Source organism: Megascapheus bottae, chromosome 2 (genome assembly GCF_031878675.1).
Source record: "Megascapheus bottae isolate mThoBot1 chromosome 2, mThoBot2.hap1, whole genome shotgun sequence".
Lineage (NCBI taxonomy): Eukaryota > Metazoa > Chordata > Mammalia > Rodentia > Geomyidae > Megascapheus > Megascapheus bottae.
In genome coordinates this window covers 29,959,802-29,979,104 of record NC_143510.1, presented here as the reverse complement: position 1 = coordinate 29,979,104, position 19,303 = coordinate 29,959,802, and the positions used below count along the sequence as shown (strand labels likewise).

Below are 19,303 nucleotides of genomic sequence, written 5' to 3'. Positions count from 1 at the left end.
TGATTCCTATTCAGCTGCACTTACATTATGTCTTTATTAGAAGACAAGCTCCCACAAATATATAATGCTGCCTAAAAGTGATGGCGGGGGAGGGGTCCTGCCAGGACAGACATGTTCTTTATTTAAAGCACCAACTTCTGGGCTTTCACTCAGGATGTTTTAATGATCTCAATGTTTGAAATATTTGCCAAAGGAAAGGAAGACAGCTGTGAGGAAGACACTGACTCTACACTGAAAGGAAGTTGAAGGAATCCTTCCACAGCAGAAGCTGCAGCCCTTGTACATGTCTGTACATGGAGTATGGCTTAAGCAAGTACTAGCCTGGCAAAGTCATGCTGGCAGCTGGAACAGGCAGCAGTGTTAAGTATCCTGAGACAACTCTCTTGGACACTGTGGCATGATATTCCAGGACACTCTGGGCAAGGGGAAAGTCATCAACATCACCAGTGGTACCATGACATGTGTGGCTGCCACAAGGCAGACAGTGAATCCCAAAAGAAGACTTGTAATTTCTCAGTCATGTGCTGCGAAGTCACCCAGTTTTCCATACATATAAATTATGTATTTTGATCATATCTTCTCTCCTCTAAAAAGAGCACTTTCAAAATAAACACCAGAGGCTGTTTTGGGGGCTATGCAATAAGATTTAGTAATAGATTGAATATCCTGCATGCTGCTGTCACCCTGAACGTTTTGTTTGTTGGAGGTTACTTAGAAGGCTTAAATCAGTGACACCTCTCCCAGGTAACTCTGCTCTTGGCTTCTACAAAGAGAAGCTGGAGGTAAGGACAAGGTGGATTAGGCCTTTAATCCCAGCATCTTGGAAGCAGAATTAAGAGCAACAACATAGTCTAAGACCAGCCCACAAAAAAAGCCTGTCTGAGAGACCCAGTCTAAAAAAGTCTGGGCCACGGCACAAATGGTAGAGAATCTGGCTCTAAGTTCAATCTGAAATATGGAAAAAACAGGGGAAAAGGAAGAAGAGGAGAAAACAGCAGTTTTCCTGACATCTTATGTAACTGTTCTTTTAATTAGATAATGCCTATGTTTGCAGGCATCTACTCTATAACACTATCAATACTTTATTAATTGAGAGAGGTTTGGGGTTTGTTTCATTCAATTGGAGGTAGTGTGACTTAGGAATCAAATTCTCTAGGGAGAAAAAAAAATACTGACCATTGAATTTTAGGTACTACAGGTAAAGACTTAATTATACTAATTAACTTACAGTTCAGATTATACCTCTTAAGCAAGTCATTCATTCACCCAGCAAGGCTGGCATGAGGGAAATTCCATGTCCCAGACTGAACATTGTATGGCATGGGACAAATGAGCACCCAGCTGCAGTTAACTGACTTCATGATACTCTCCTCCATGTCTCCATGTCACAGTATCCAAGGTTTCCTGAGGTTATGCATGCAGGTTGCTTTCCTCTCCTAGAAAGGAATCTGAGTGTTGAATGCCATTGTTACAATTGGGAAATGTTGGGAATCAAGACATCACACCAAGTGGCCATCTGTCCCTATGGTCCTCGACTTTCTGAAGGTTCCACTTATGCCATTCATCCATTATCTTGAGGAGACCCCTATGGTACTTCCAAAGCAAGCACTGGGCTGAAATCAGTGATGATCTACACTAAGGGTTACAGCCAAGAAAACCCTGTGGCAGCACCCAAACACACCTCCCTAATGTTCACAGTACAGTGGAAAATCAGCCTCTCCTTCAGCTTCAGGGGGTAGCTGCTGGCATTTTAGGATAGCAAACCAGAAATGAAAACAGCAACCGAATAATAATATCCCTGTGGTATATTTGGGAGGCCCACAGAAGCATCCTGGATGAAAGGAAGTGGCTGAGAAATTTAATCCTACCTAATGTGAGGCAGATGCTAAATGAAAATAACCAAAATACATTGCCCTTGCTCTAGCTCAACAATCGACAGAATTTATACTTCTTGGCCAGTAAGGCAAGACTATTACAGAATATGTAAGACCCAAAAACAGATCCTGAAAGGCATTCTGAAACATTCTACTTTGCTCAGGCATAGGGCTTCCAGTTTGTTCTAACAGCAAAGTATTTACAAGATTCTGAAGTTCCCTGTTATCTAGTAAAATCAGGTCTTTACCTGCAGTTTCTGAAATTCCAACATAATCTTGCAAATCAATATGGATGGCAGGTCCTAAAATACATACTGCAATCTGTCATTTAAAAATAATAGCAAAAAATATTTTTAAAAAGCACCCAGTGTGATTGACACTGGGGAACTACAGAAATGTACCAACTTCTGTTCAGCACTACTAATTACAATTAGCAAAGTTTCATTCTTGAAATCCTTCCAACTTGTCTCATACACCTTCTGTAATCCTAAAGCCAATTTTCAGATTCAACACTGAACTGAAGTTTGAGGATCTTCAATGCAAAACTGTACCTGACAGCTAAGAATTTGTTCTCTGATTTAATACTGATCGTGATACTAAAGAAGAGCCAAGAAAAATCAGTGAAGGATATGGTTGATATTTGGTTTCTAACCCCTTACACCTAATACTTAATTTATTGAGGAAGAATAAAACACCCAAGTGAGTGATCTATGTTATCTGATGTTCTGACACACAAGTTCTGAGGTTGAGTGGGGACTTTCAAGACATACTTTGAAGGCTTCCAATCAGAGCAGAACTGTTGAAAGAATCACGACACAAAAATTAAATGAACATAGTCATGATGCTAGACCTTGTGCTGGTTTTACAGTGAAACAAATACATTTGCATAGGTCGCAGATAAGGAAAGGATTATCAGAGGCATTCGCCCACTGGCCCACTATTATTCCAAGAGAGCTGAGAAGAAAGGACATAATGCCACATTCTCTTAGCTCACAAATTCAGTTAACTGATCTCAGGGAACGAATTCTATGCGTACTTTCTACATGCATGGTAAGTATATATTTAGAATATATACTGTGTCCTGGTCTCCTCCAGCACAAGGGAAAAAGAAAGGCAGATATAGTGGGGAAGAAAAGTATACAGCGGGGGGAGGGGGGGAGGAGAGAAAAGAAAACTACTGAGATGAATGAGAATAAATGTCTAAGAACAGCATCCAGGGCAAACCTGAGAAGTGAGAAAGTTTTGTGGTGACTTAATCTGCTTCTCAGCTCCACTTCACACCTGAAGAGAAAAACCACTCCTGAATCTCTATTATTAATCCAATCTTACCTACAGCTCCCACCACAGAACACAATTTTGGGTTCAACACTAGGTCAACTTATTTCAGCAAGATGCTTCGACTATGGAAGGAAGACTATGCTAATAATATTCACCGATGCTGGACCATCACCTAAAAATGTCTCAGTGCCTGTCATGCCCATCATTGAACACATGGGGTGTCTAAAAACATATATGCCACGTACACAAAGATGCTTGCCTTCCATCCATAATAATTTTTACATTTATGCCTTATTTTTAATGTGCTATATTTTAGGAAAGATTTTAGTAAAAGAGCACCTAGCTTGAGCCAGGTGCCAGTGGTTCATGTCTTACAGGCCTAGTAACCCAGGACGCTCAGATCTGAGGGTCACAGTTCAAAACCAACTCAGGAAGGAAAGTCCATGAGACTCTTTATCTCCAATTAACCAACAAAATGGAAGTGGAGCTGTGGTTCAAGTGGTAGAATGCTTGCTTCAAAGAAAAATGTTAAGGGAGAGCACCCAGGCCTTGAGTTCAAGCCCCAGTACTAGTACACACACACACACACACACACACACACACACACACACACACACACACACAATTACCAACATGCTGGGTATGGTGGCTCACACCTGTAATCCTGGCTATTCATGAGACTGATATCTGAGGATCTCGGTTCAAAGCCAGTCCTAGCACTAAAGTCCCTAAGACTCTTATTTCCAATTAACCACCAGAAAACCAGAAGTGGCACTGTGGCTCAAGGGATAGGGTGGTAGCCTTAAGCTGAAGATCTCAAGAACAATGTGCAGGCTCAGAGTTCAAGCCCCACAACCAACAACAACAACAAATTATCAAGCAAAATAAATATATTATCAAAGGTATGGGTCCAATGTCCTTACTGGTAAGACACCATAATCAACGAAGACCTCTCTTAAAAGGTACACCTGTAAACTCCCAAGTATCTTCAAGAGCCAAACTAAGGGACATCACTTCAGAACCACTCCATTCATTGGGGGGAAAAAAAGATTTGAAAATAAATCAATAAATATAATTTTATGTTTCATTTCAGTCTCTCCTTAAAAGATATTTGATTCCTAGCTGATCCCAGGAGCACACAATGGCTGACCATTACAAATCTGGGCCACCTCATTAAGAGTTCATGCTGCAACCAAATCCCATTTTCCCTCTGCAAATTCAATTCACATCAATAGCCCCATAGATCACTGGCTGCTGCTGTTGGCCGCCTGATTTTGAAACATAAAATTTTTTGTTGAAAGATTTCTGCCAACACATAATAGGCGAAGTGCAATTTCAATTCCCTAGTCATGTGCGTTGAGGAAGAGGGTGTACAAGCTACACAATGTAAATGAAGCCCAGTGGTATTAACTGCTTAGAAGCCCCTTGATATACTACTTGTTATTCCTCCAGTCACACAGAACAGAAAAGGAACACACGAACAGGCATGCATACACGCATACACACACACACACACACACACACACACACACACACACACACACCAAAAATACCACCACTCAAACAAGTCCTCTTATTATTCCATTTCCTCCACTGTGTAGACTAAATGCAGCAAAATTAAGTGATGGGGAGTCACACACAGCCAGTCTTCATGACGAAAGATTCAGTATGAAGAAGTGACAGAATGTGTCATGTCATTTATGAAGATATTTTCACCAGCACCTTGTGAAGAAATCATCACTAAGAGAACTAATATTTAAGGGATAAAAATATATACTCACAAAAGCAGACTTTCTACAAGCCAACAAAATCCATTTCTCCCAAAGCTCATAGACAAACCCATTACCTGACCTGTTGCAAACTAATGGTTTCATTCAGGATACCATTTACTTGATTCATTGTTCACCTCTGACTTCCCTGTTGATTTCTTCCAAGAAATATGTTTGGGGGTGGTGAGGGAAGGTTTAGGGTATGAGAATCAGAGGAAGAAAAGACACTAGGGATCAAACTCAGGTCCTTCTAGCCCTGTGAACGTGTTAGCCAAGCACACTCAGCCAAAAGAAAACAAAAACAAAACTTAAAAAATTCCTTATGGATTCCTCATATAGAATCTACCAGTTGTACAATGGTAGGATCAAAAAGGGCAAGAGCAAGGCCCTGGTAAACACACGCTTATTTTACAGTAGGAGAACAAGGAAGGCACTGCAAGCTCATTTTTTAATGCTGATTTTCTCAACAGCTATACTACTGACACTGTGGGACAGAAAAATTCTTTCAGCGGATAGGCTATGGTACACTTGAATCTGGGAGATTTAGCAGCATTCTAGACCCCTACCTAACAAATGTCAGTAATACTCTCCTCTAAAGTCCTGACTATCAAACATGTTACCAGACACAGCCAAATGTCCCCTAGAAGGACAAACCTGTGAACTCTCAGTTGTGAGTCATTAGACTAGTAGGTCTACATATCTATCAATAAGGAGAAATTGCATGTAGTCAATTCTCCACACAAGAAACCCCATGAAGAAATCACACACTCCTCTAGGTAATATTTTGCCCTACCCATAATTCTAAACAGAAGGCTATAGCAAGATCTAACTCTGATCATTATCTCCTGAAGATCACTGTTTTTTTAAAATCATAATAATAGAAAACATCATTACTTTACTATTGCATTGACCCAGTAAGGCACCTAGACAACATCTATCCTAACTTTGCCATATTCATCCTCCAGAAAGCTCAAAGTCAAAACTAAAAGTTTGGCTTTGATAAATTAAGAAATTCTTGGCATTGAAGGCATGGCTCAATTGGTAGATTGCTAGCCAATGAGTGAAAGCATCAGGTACTGAGTTTGTGTCTGGTCTCCAAACCAAAAATGAAGAAAATCTTAAGGAAAAAAATTCTCAGATCCAGGCACCATAAAAAGAATGTGGGTGTGTTATGATAGTTCAATGGAAACAAGAAGCTGAACAGAGATTGTTCCCTGAAACACCACTGCTAAACTTCTACAAACCAATACTAAAAAAAGACCATTTTATTTAACAGTTCAAGAAACCAGCTTCCAAAAAGCTCAATTGCCATCTGCAATTATAATCAGACCTAATTTAGAATACCCCACCATGCTTTAGTTTAATTAAAAATGGCACATCCTTACAATGGAATGCAATGTGAATTCACAACTGAAATGTTACCAGAACATACACACACACACACACACACACACACACACACACAAATGCTAAAGTCTAAGCTTTGGTGACTGAACTGTTTTACCAGGGTTTTTTTTTGGTTTTTTTTTTTTTAGGGGATATAACGTCAGAATAAACCTTATTTAACTTTCACAATTTAAACTAGAAAGGCTTGTAGATTCTATTAAGACGATTTGCCAGACATACAAATGGATTCTTTTTAATCTGTCATGCTAATTCTGTATTCTAGGCACTATTATCTTTACTCCGCATAAAAGGCACAATGCCTGAACACACTATTTCCACTGCTGCAAAAATAGTTCTTCTGCTATACTAAATAATCAGATTTACCAAGTACCACTTGGCCTCTTTGTGAGCTTCATAATTAGTTAGAATAATGTGTTCCTGCACATAATTCAACATAATTTTTATATTATAATTTGGCATAATTTTTATATTATAATTCCTTAATATGGTCTCCAGCACTTAACCACCCCCCTTTGCCTACAGGACATAAATACAGACACTATCTGGCAAAAAGAAAAACTACATAAACTCCTGCTGTCGGTCCAACCATTAAAAATATGACAAATGGCGAGAGCCTAAAACGAAGAACCTAAAGGACCCCATTTAGACACACACCTGTAACCGGGAGAATTGACAAGCTTTAATACTGACGCACGTGGTGACTCCCTGTCACAACTCAACTTGTTCCAAAACTCTGTAGTGTTAAATTCAAGTTCTCCCTACAACACAGAGCCTCTGGTAAGGAACACAGGGTGGGGTTGAGAAGCTGTTTCACAATAAGCTTACCTCCCCGATAAGCCTTTAAAATTAAGTCTTTCTCAGTTGGACAATTAGCTTTCTACAGCTAATCAGGGAGAAAGAAATGAAGGCCATCTGGCTCCTGGAAGATGTTTATCTAACTGACACCATCTTTTTAAAGGCAAGCTTTCTATGTGCAAGAAAGCAGGGAAAGGCAGAGAGAGACACCCGTTGAAACCACAGATCCTAAGAACCCATAAGCAGATCAGTTCCTTATTATTTTACCCAGAAGCAATAAAATAGATTAGCAAAGGTCAACAACCTCATTTGATTTCTAAATTCTATCATGTATTAACAAGTTAGCCTTTGGCAATCAACTTTACAACCCACTGGGTAACACTGGGCCCCTACACTCAGGGTCTTTGCCCATAGTGTCCTGTTCTGTCCATTGTTCTGGGGTATGACTGTATAACTTGCTTAAATTCAACTGTCAAAGTGTTCATAAGAAATACAAGGCTGGGGAAGTGGTGCTGTGTCTCAAGGGGTAGGGCTTGAAATGAAGAGCTCAGAAACAGCACCCAGGCCCAGAGTTCAAGCCCCAAGACTGACAAAGAAATACAAGGCTGGTCCTCAAATGCTGTCAACACAGATAAGCAGTTCGTCTCAGACAGGAGTGTTATTCCCCCACCTAGCCTCCAACAGTCCTTTTTCTCCTTTACCATCTTTTCACAGAGCCACACATCTTGCTTTCCACCCTTAATGGTAAAAAAAAAAGTCACCTGTCAGCCACAGCATCTCTAAAATGTAGTCAACAAAGCAACACATTCACAGTACAGCCTCAGTTCCAAGGTGGTTTACGAGCTACCACTGACCAATCTAGTGTAGGCACCATCACTCTGTGATGACACAATCATCATGAGGGATTCCCCCACAAAGTGGGAGTACTTATTATATAATACAAAGGTGAGGGGTCACAGGAGAAAAATGAAATTCAGCCCACTCACAATCTCATCTATAAGAGTACTTTTCGTGCTGTTCTCCACCCCCAAAGAACAGTGACTTCTTCACTGCGCAAGAATATCATCTGAGCTGAGCAGGGTGGTATACATCTTTAAACATAGCTAGCTACTCAAGCAGCAGAGACAGAAGATCAAGAATTCAAGATCAGTCAGGGCAAAATTAGATTCTCAAAAACAAAAATACAAACAAAAGGCATCATGTATGGCATCGTGGTTTGAGTTCAATCTCCTATACTCAGAAAGAGAGGGGGGGGGGGGGGGAGAGGATCAGAAGAGGCATCGGCAGAGGCACAGGGATCTCCAGGTATAAAGGCTTAGCAGAAAGAAGAATTTGGTGTGGGTGTTAGCATGTAGGAAAGGTGAAGAAGCTGTCAACACACAAAGTGGACCAAACTGTGTGCTGGGATGGATGGTGAGTAAACATGCTCATGAGTATGAACCAAGGCTCTCTGTTGGACAGTACAGTAATATGTACAAAGGAGACAACTAAAATGAAGCATGCAGTATTGATCTCTGTCAGAGGTGTGAAGATGCTTAACTCATTAAACTACACAGAAATAAACAGGCCCAGGGGCTCACTCAGCCTGTAATCCTAGCTACTCAGGGGGCTAAGATCTGTGAATCAAGTTCAAAGCCAGCCTGGGCATTATAAAGGCCAGAGACTCTTATCTCCAATTAATCACTAGAAACCTGGAAATGTGGCTGTGGCTCCAGGGTAGGGCAGGAACCTTGAGCTGCAGAGCTCAGGGACAATGCCCAGCCTTCGCTGGAGGTGCTTTTTAGAGAGGAGGGAGAATTTCAAGGTGAGGCCCAGTTGGAAGAAGTTAGCTTACTGCAGGTGTGTCCAGGGGCGGGAGGACATGAAGAGCCTGACTCTTCATCTCTGTTGACTTCCTGGCCCTCATGAGATGAGCTAGTTTCCATTTTCATGTGCTCTTGTTATAATGTACTGGACTGTCACAGGCCCCAAAACTTCAGGGAAACCTTGGAGGAGACTGTGGGCCTTTAAAATAAAGCTACCTTTTTCCTTAAGTTACTCATCTCAGTTATTTGTCATGGTATCAGAAAGTTAATACACTGATTGTGGGAAGAATCATAAGGGGACCAGAACTGAAGGCCAACTACAATGAGTACTCCTTTATACTGAGTCTCTTACAAGGTCTTCTTTATCTCCCCTCAATACTCAATACTGGAGTTTGAACCTCAAGGTACCAGTACTTTTCAACTGACTGGCTTGCTTTTGCTTGGCTGGTGCTCTACCAAATGAAAATGCCTTCATCCCAGCAGTCTGCTGGTTATTTTCGAGATAGAATCTTGTGGACTTTTCCATATGTTCTGGTGTTCAACTGGGATCCTCAGAGGTCAGCATCCTGAGTAGCTGAGATGTTGAGTGTGAGCCACTGGCACTGGGCCTGTTTCTTTTCTTTCTTTTTCTTTTTTTCCATGGGACTTGAACTCTGGGCCTGGGTGCTGTCCCTGAGCTCTTCAGCTCAAGGCTACTGCCCTACCCCAGGGCACACACAAGCCTTTGGGAGACATTTAAGATCCAAGCCATTAGCCAGGAACCAGTGGCTCACGCCTATAAATCCTAATTACTTAGAAGGCTCAGATCTGAGGACTGTGGGTAAAAGTCAGCCCAGGCAGAATTGGTCTATGAGATGTGTGGCCAAAAGCCAAAATTAGAGCTGTGGTTCGATTACTAAAGCACCAGTCTTAAGCCAAAAAAGAAAGAAAGAAAAAAAGAGCCAAGCAAGAGTTTAAAGCCCTAAATTTAAGCCCTACTGGCACCCAAAAAAGGGGAGGGGAAGGGAGAGAAAGGGAAGTAAGGGGAGTTAAGAGATACAAGTCATTAAGCACCAACAAGAAAATCATTCTTCTCTTCTATCACAAGTCTTCAGTAACCCAATAATGGCTCATCTTTTATTGAGATTGTACCATGTCCAATTTATGTAACTATTTCCCCTTGATAATAAACAATGTCCAGATCACTCTGATTGCAAAGCTTCTCCTTCATACAAAAAGAACCTCACAGATTACATCATTTTTTTTTTTCCTCCCTGAATCTCATCAAAGATTATACCTGGGTATGTAATTGGAGGGATTTAAATAGATAACTTAACCTTGAGAAGATGTTCATTTGACTCAACACATCCTTGCAATCTAAGAACCACACAAATTCCCATTCACCTCAGCATGCCTGTCTTTAATTGTGACAGCAGAGCGGAGAAATTCATTTTCAAAGAGCTGATTGAGCCACAAGGGAATATTAATACCTAAATATTGAAGCAATCCTGATGTTCTGTTGAAAGGGAGGCTGGCTCTGCTAGATGAAAAGGTTCAAAATGTCTCTGGTCTGTGCCTGTAGAAAATATAGTTTTAGCATATTTTTCTCTCTCTACATTAAGTCAAAAAGCACCATTTATTCTCTTAAAAACAGAAAGAGTCCTTTGGTCTCAATTGCCAAGAAATTGCATTTGCTAGGAAGCTGGAAGCCTTTCAAGGGTTCGAGTCTAAAGGTTGATTTTTCTCTACTTTTGAATGTAGATAATAATAATAAATGTTCTCTCTAGGCTGCCAGCCTAATGTGAGCCACTCTGCACAAGCCTGTACTTCCCATTGCAGGTGATCACAGACAGCAGAGCTGACCTGTTTTTTGTCATGGCTATTTCAGAGCAAAGACTGTTCCACCCAGTGATTATAAGTACACACACGTACGTATGTACGTACATGTAAACACACACACACACACACACAATAATAATAATAATTATTATTATTATTATTACTATTATTTCAGGAGCCAAAGAACTCAGAATCAGATGGAATAATAAGATCCTGTTTCTCCCCTTGAAGCTGATATCATCAAATCCTCTCATATGATTTACAACCTGGTAATCTATCTCTTGCCATTGATTACCCTGCTATTATGGCATAGAACTGCTCTCTGCCTATTCCAAGAACTCTAAAGTGTCTCACAGAGAATACATTAATGCACCTTTAATGCAGAGCAGACAGGGGGTAAGAAACCGGAAGGAATGAAGGAGGCAGGAGAATACATAAAGCTGACGTTCCTTTCAAAAGCAGTAGAGAAGTTAACAGCTTTTCAAGAAAGCAATCAGGCAACTCATGCCCCACAGCTACCTGAGCTGGGCTCACAGTATTAGCATGTCGGACTAGAATCAGACCACATGCTATCCTGCCTGGAACAACTATCTGGAGCTGAATAACTAAAGTTCCATCCGTTGGCAGAGGCCATCCAAGGAAAGTTTCTCAACCAAATCAGACTTATGAGGTCCCCACAAACGTTACAGGACAGTGCTATGCATTCGAAGACACTGAACATGATACATATTCATGATACAGAATGCATGATACAAATCCTTTAAAGGGCCCACCTCCTCATCTGCACAGAATGAGTTTTGATAAACCATCATGCACAGGAAAACACACTGCAACCTACTCTTTGTATGGTTCTCATGGAAAGAAAGCTTGTTTTGTCTATTTTTAAGTGGCTAAAAAAAAAAGAGTATCTCATAAAACATATATACCAAATTCAGGTCGTGATGTCCATAAATAATTTTCTATTAGGACACAGCCTAACTTAGTCATTTAATGTCTGTTAGTACATGTACACTTTATATAACCCAGTGAGCCATACATAGCGTAGATACAAAGGAGAAAAAAATGTGAACACAGGTGATTAAGACAGCCCAAAAGCCAAAAACGCCCACCATCTGGCTCTCCTTGTTTTGTTTTGGTTTGGTTTTTGACAGTCCTGAGGCTTGAACTCTGACCTTGAGTGCTGTCTCTGAGCTCCATTTTGCTTAAGGCTAGCATTCTACCACTTGAGCTACAGTGCTACTTATGGTTTTTTTCTGTGATTTACTTCGAGATAAAAGTCTCGTGGACTTAGTAGGGAGAGCTCAGTGGCTCAGACCTGTAATCCTAGCTACTCAGGAGGCTGAGATCTGAGGATGATGATTCAAAACCAGCCTGGGCACTGAAGAACCTGAGACTCTTATCTCCATTTAATCAGTAGGAAACAGGAAGGGGGGCTGTGGCTCAGGAATAGGTTGGAAGCCTTGAGCTGAAGAGCTCAGGGACAGTGCCCAGGCTCAGAGTTTAAGCCCCTTCCCCTCCCCCCCCACACACATACACACAAAAAAAAAGTCTCACAGACTTTCCTGCCCAGGCTGATTTTGAACTGCGATCCTCAGATCTCAGCCCCCTGAGTACAATTATGAGCCATCAGCGCCCAGCTCATCATCTGGCTCTTTACAGAAAATCCTTGCCTCAACTCAATCACCAACTCAAGAAAACAAATTAAACAGTCATCAGGAGAATCCAGTAACTAAAATGGGTATGAAAGCATGTGCCCAAGTGTGCCTACTACTTAAACCCAAGAGTGTGAGGCAAAACTCAAGTAACATAGTGAGACCCAGTCTCTAAATTAAAATAAGACAGATACCAGTGGCTCACGCCTATAATCCTAGCTACTCAGGAAGCTGAGATCTGAAGATTGTCATTAGAAGACAACCTGTGCAGGAAAGTCCTTAAGAGTTATCTCTAAATAATCACCGAAAAAGCTAGAAGTGGTGCTGTGGTTCTTCAAGTGGTAGAAGGCTAGCCTTGAGCAAAGGAAAGCTAAAGGCCCTGAGTTCAAGATCCAAAAAGGAATGAATAATAAAAATAAGTCAAAAGAGAAGAAGTAGCCAGGTATAGGAAGAATACCTGCAATTACAACAAGAAGAGGAGGCATGAAGACTACAAGTTCGAGATTAGCCCGGACTCCATAGCAATAGTCTGTCTCAAACACAAAAAAAAAGTGCTGAAGGTAGCTCACGCCTACAATCCTGGCTACTTGAGAATCACAGATAGGAGTATAGTCTAAGACCAGCACAGACAAAAACATAAGACCCAATAATCAATAACCATAATCATAAACCAAAGCAAAAAGGGCTTAGGACATGCCTCAAGTGGTAGGTGAACAGCAGGTCTCAAGTTCAAACCTCAACACCACCATGAAAAGTTAGAAAGTATCCTTTTCTTTCTAAACAGGTTTCTACCTGAGAAAGCTCTACCACAGACAAAGCAAAAATGGTTCAATGTTCATTGTCCTCTAAGAAAGCTTTCATGTTTCCTGATTTGGAAGCCAAGATGATAGTTAGAAATAGAAAGGCTGGTTAAAAATAGACTATTAAATGTTGAGAAAGAAAGGCACTGTGTTGGTCACTTTATAGGAATGATCCTAGCGCAGCCTAAGCCCAAAGAGACCTCAAGGCAATCTCTCAGGGAAATTTAAGTCTCTCATAATCTAAGAGAAAATGACAATACAACTACTAAATGATTTCAGTCTTCTAAAATCTCTTAAAGATTGATCACACACAGCCAGGAATAAGATAACAGATTTTTATTAGTTATTTTGATTACACTTAACATCAAACACAAAGCACTTATAGTGTGCCAGGCATGGTTCCAAGCACTTTAAAATGTACTAATGCATCAAATTCTTAATTCTCACATTCCTACAAGGTCATTGCAATAATGACATTCATTGTACACATTAGGAAACCAAGCCACAAAGAGAGAAATCTATTTGCCAAGGCCCCAGTCAATGACTAAATCCAGGTAGGCAATGCCAAGTAGTGTACAACTGTAATTCCAGCCACATGAAAACATAAAACAGCTCAAGTTCAAGGGGGTGGGGTGGGAGTGAAATGAGGAGTATGGCGTCCTGACAAATAAACTGAAACAAAGAGTTGAAGATAGAGGTCATGCTGAAGTGATAGAGGTAAGAATCAGAGTAAACCCTAGTACAGAGAGGGTGGGAGTAAAAGAGGGATAGAGGGAGGGAAGGAAGGAAACAAAAAAAAAGATAGAAGAAAAAAGAAAGAAGAAAAGAACTACAAAAATCCCAGGCAGGTGGCATCAGAACTCACATTCCTACCCACTCACATACCTCACTGACCGCAAATAAAAACACAGTTATTAGATCAATTATGTATCATTCAACAAGTCTGTATTATTCACAGAGGTCCAATCTTTAATTTTTAACTAATTGGGGAGAAGCTAAAAGAATAACCTGCACAAGCTGATAGAAGGAATTTTTCTTAAAATGTAATATTTTCACCAAGGACAGGTTGCTCGTGCCTGTAATCCTAGCTACTCAGGAGGGAGAGATCTGAGGATCACAGTCCAGAGCTAACTCAGGTGCTTATCTTCAACTAACCATAATATACACACATATATAATGTATTATACATATATAATATATATATATACAACCAAGCATCAAACGCAGATGTGGCTCAAGCCTTGTGTGGAAAAAAGCCCAAAGAAGAATAGAAGGTCCTGAGTTCAAGCCTCAGGACCAGCATAAACTAAAAGTAATGATTTAATTTTCAAAATGATCTGGAATATGTAGCTATATGTGGTGTTTCCAGAAGATTTATCCTCAAAGACATCCAAAGGTCAGGCAAGAACTACTATGTATTTTATACTTTTCTAAACACCTGATATTTGTTAGACTGTACTAAACACAACTCTGCTTTTTTTTTGTTTTGAAGGCTAAGGCTCTTTCCAGGATGAAGTTATGCCACTTGCAAAACAATTTTCATGAGTGGAAAAGGTCATGGTTTAGTTGGTATTCATTCATACCTAACCTGGTGAAAATCTAAGGACTTGGGATAATAGACAAGTCTGCCCTCAAACCCTTAGTCACTAGCATACAGTGTTCCTGGCACTTGTCAGCTTGAGCTCCATTGCAAATGCCCCCATTCTTGCCCTCCTCCCAGGCCCCCCACCCAAAAAGTGGCTTCCTTCTCCACAGAAAGATGAAGCGTTACCTGGGATAAGCCTCCCCACTGCTCTGTTGCTCAGGCCAGTTCAAGCTGCCTTCAGCACTGAAATCAGCAATATAGCATTTATCCTCTTCCACAAACGGAAAATCCATCCAAGAAAAGGCAGGCTTCGGAGCCAGCTGACTCAGCAGCTCAAGAATGTCAACAAGAACCCAGCCCTTTCCTTTCCCTGCCAGGATAGCCTCCCTCCACTTTCACTTCATCTTCAGGCTGGTAGCAAGACAGCAGCAGCAGCTCTGGTGGTGTATAGATGGTTATGACTGACAGATAGACAGACAGACAGACAGACAGACAGACAGACACACACACACACACACACACACACACACACACACACACAGCATGCCAAGAGATAGAAATGATGCTTCCATAACCCAAGGACTTCAGAAAAATCACCCTAAGCTACATAGAAACAAAGCAAAGTGCTTTCCCCAAAGCTCTTACCCCATGTCTTGATTTGGGGCTTTTGACTTACTGAACCAAGAGGCTCTGTGTTTCTGTCCTCTAAAGCCTCATCACTCTATAGCATTCTGTGATGGCCACTCTAAGAAACTAATACAGAAGAGAGTTCTGAGCTGTGGCATTTTAATAAACTTATTCCACCCATTGCAGGGCAATCGAACTGCAGCAGATACCAATTTCTATAATGTAAATATTTCCACAGTGGTCAGTTCCAAACTATCAATATGATGTAATGAAAGTAAGAGTGAGTGAAGATGTAGATATTTCTGGTATATACTGTTTCACTCACACAGAACAGGGCAGAGCCTGCCGAGCACAGATCACAGTGCAATAACTACAAAGTACTGATGAATTTGTGGTATTTCTTAAATATAATCTATATAAGCTCACATAATAATTCTATATTTTAAAAAACTGTGTTTAGAAACCAGGCCTCAAAATTCCTGGATAGTTATCAATTGGTTCTCACAAGCCAGCATAAGTCATGAACCCCGGAAAGAGACAAGAAACCTAAATCCCCTACCCTTGCCAGGTCTATGCTCAGCCTGGCCCTGGCAATATGAGCCCCTTCTGGAGAAGGTCACACTGGCTGTCAGATTGTAACAGACAGTGTACAGGTAATTAAGCAGGCTTTACTGCAGCAAAAACCCTGGGCCTATCTTCTCCCTGATCCCATAAAACATCCATGGCAGTTCGATTTTTAACCAATATGGGAGTAATTTGAAATCAATTTCCACTCTCCTTGATGAACAAATGGTCTATTTAGTATGATCCATGGAGAAAATTAGAGGCCCATGTTTGTAAGATAGCTACCTGGAGCCTCAGATACACAACTGGATGCTTGGCGGAAAGCACCCTGACCAAACAACCTCCCCTTTGCTTGAACTGTACTGTATCTCTTTTGTATGGGCTATGTTGGGCTTTAGGGACCCATTCATTCCACTGGCACCTGGGTAATAAACACCAGCTATGAGCAAGACACATAAAGACCCAAGAGAACAAGACAGAGTTGGTCTTCATTCTTCTGACCTTCGAGCCTGGCCAAATGCTAGGCAATACCAGCCATGGAAGCCAAAGGAATCTCACATGCATGCATTTGTCCCAGTAGGCAGCTGCATTTTCACAGCTACCCACAGGCTGCTAGTCACTTAGTCCAGAATGACCTCTGCTCTGGCTTAGTGGTTATGACAGTCCTTGCTTGTGCCAGCTACAAATAAGTTCCTGCCTCTGCTCCCAGATACCATGTTTCTGTGTTCTCCTTCACATTTCTGCCAAATGTCAATTTCTGCCAAAGAGGTGTATTTTAAAATAGGTGACCACAAGCCAGACCTGGTGGCTCACACCTGTAATCCTAGCTACTCAGTAGGCTGACATCTGCAGGAGGTTCAAAGCCAACCTGGACACTAAAGTCCATGAGACTCTTATCTCCAATTAACCACCAGAAAACTGTAAGTGGCGCTGTGGCTCAAGGGATAGCGCAGTCGGCTTGCCCCACGACTGACAACAAATAATAATTAAAAATATAGGTGGCCACCCACCCAATACCCTACCTCCAGCCACTCCCAATGTCCTTTTTCCTGATACTTGGCATCTTCCCCCTTGAAAACACAAACTCCACAGAGCCAGGATTATTCACTGGTTTGGTAACTTTCCAGATCAAATGGAACAGTGCAGAGAGGCAGGCACTGCAAAGACGAGCAGAAGAAAACTGTGTCTCATCGACACAAATGTCACAAATCTTTTGCTGAGTAAACAAATAAAAGACTAAAACATGAGTGCTGATTTAAGTCCAGAAACAACCAAGAGCATAGTATATGATAAATTTTTCCTTGTTGCAATTTTCTCTTATGTTTAAAAACTCTCACCACATGACAAAGTTAAACATATCCATATACTTGTTTCTCCAAGTCTTTTGTGTTCTGGATGAGTTGGCTCAGCTCACAAGGGGAAAGATGGAGAGAAAGCTAGTTTGAGCAAAAGTCTTTATCTTGATTCAATATATATCTTAGCAAGGTTCTAGTGGCTCAAGCCTGTAATGTTAGCTAGTTAGGAGGCTGAGATCTGGGAATTGTGGTTCAAAGCCAGCCCAGGTAAGAAAGTCCATGAGACTCTTAGCTCAAATTCATGACCATAAAACTAGAAGTGGAGCTGTGGCTCAAAGCCGTAGAGCACTATGCACTATTCTTAAGCACAAGGTGGTTCAGGATCCATGCCCAGGCCCTGAGTTCAAGCCCCAAGACTAGCAAAAAAATTTTTAAATCTGTCACATACGTTAAGATTTCAAACAAGAACATTTTTTCCAAAATAGTTTTTACTGCTAAAGACAGTCTTAAAAACCAACCTCACTTTGCTGGGCGTCAGTGGCTCACTGAAATCTGAGGATCACTCCTCAAAGGCAGCCCAGGCAGCAAAGTGCAGGAGACTTTTATCTCTAATTATACATCAAAAAAGCTGGAAGTGGAACTATAGCTCTAGTGGTAAAACACTAGCCTTGAGCACCAAAGCTAAAGACGTCATCCAGATCCTGATGTTCAAGCCCCAGGACCAACACACACACACACACACACACACACACACACACACCTAAATTTAAGACAATATAAAATAAAATCGTTCATGACCAAACTGCAAACATCAGTAAGAAATTAAGTTCAAAAACTAGTGGGGGCGGCAGCTGTGAGGACGCGGGCGGGAGCGGCCAGAGGAGGAATCATAAAATTCTTAAATCAGTTTCCCTTTCTCTGTGGACTTAGTGTAAACATTAGCTATGTTTATATTTGTATTTATTTTTTAAAAATCACTACCATAAACCCAGATCAGATATAAGAAACAGATAGTTAAACCACGAGTTGTGGAAACGAATTTATGGAAACATTAAGAAAAATTGATTATCCCAAAGCTGATATTCTTACTGGAGAAGATTTTGACTGGCTGTTTGAAAATGTGGAGGATGAATCATTTTTGAGATGGTTTTGTGGAAATGTGAATGAACACAACGTTTTGTCTGAGAAAGAATTGGAAGCTTTTAGCATTCTTCAAAAATCAGGCAAGCCCATCCTAGAAGGGTCAGCATTGGAAGAAGTTCTTAAAACTTGTAAAACTTTTGATTTGAAGACACCTAGACTAGCTGACAAAGAACTAGAGAAATTAGAGGATAAAGTTCAAACTCTGCAGAAATTAAAAAACCTAAAGATTCAGCGCCGTAATAAGTGCCAGTTGATGACTTCAGTAAATAGCCACACGTCTCTGAAATTAAATACTAAACAAGAAGAAGCCACTAAACAACTGAAACAAAGGCAAGGAATTCTAAATGTTAGGAATGTTAAGCTCAGTAATGAACTTAAGGCTCTTGCTGATGAAATTAATAAATTGATGATATTCTTCAGACATTCTAATTTAGGTCAAGGTACAAATCCAATGGTGTTTTTATCCCAGTTTTCCTTGGAGAAATATGTAAGACAAGAGGAAAAAAGCACAACAGCGTTAACTTCATACTCCAAAAAATACTTCTTTCAGGGTTTACACGACGTAGTTGAAAGTTCAAATGAAGAAAAATTTCAACTTTTAGATATACAAACACCATCTATTTGTGACATTCAAGAAATCCTTGAGGAGAGACAACTGGAGATGACTAGGCTGCAGCTAGCATACATCTGTGCTCAACATCAGTTAATTCACTTGAAAGCAAGTAATTTGAACATGAAATCAAGTATACAATGGGCAGAGGAGAATCTTCACAGCCCAACTAGCAAGGCTTTATCATCTTTTAGAGGGAGACAACAAGAAAAAAGAATTGTTTATTACTCATGGAAGTCTGGAGGAAGTGGCTGAGAAACTGAAAAAAGATGTCTCTCTAG

General features: G+C 40.7%; 1 protein-coding gene and 1 pseudogene across 3 annotated transcripts in view; one reads left to right on the top strand and one right to left on the bottom strand.

The window, feature by feature from the left end:
• The window catches only part of Ptprg (protein tyrosine phosphatase receptor type G), a 667,714-nt gene that overhangs the window by 613,013 nt on the left and 35,398 nt on the right, over positions 1-19,303 (bottom strand). Inside the window, exon 3 of one of the 3 annotated variants that reach the window (XM_090323309.1) lies at positions 2,123-2,195. The exons of the other annotated variants lie outside the window; for them this stretch is intronic. Coding sequence (XP_090179435.1) covers positions 2,123-2,195 — 73 coding nt within the window. The remainder of the gene's footprint in view (positions 1-2,122; positions 2,196-19,303) is intronic. 3 annotated transcript variants of the gene reach the window in all.
• Positions 9,394-19,277, top strand: LOC150066634 (HAUS augmin-like complex subunit 3 pseudogene; annotated as a pseudogene).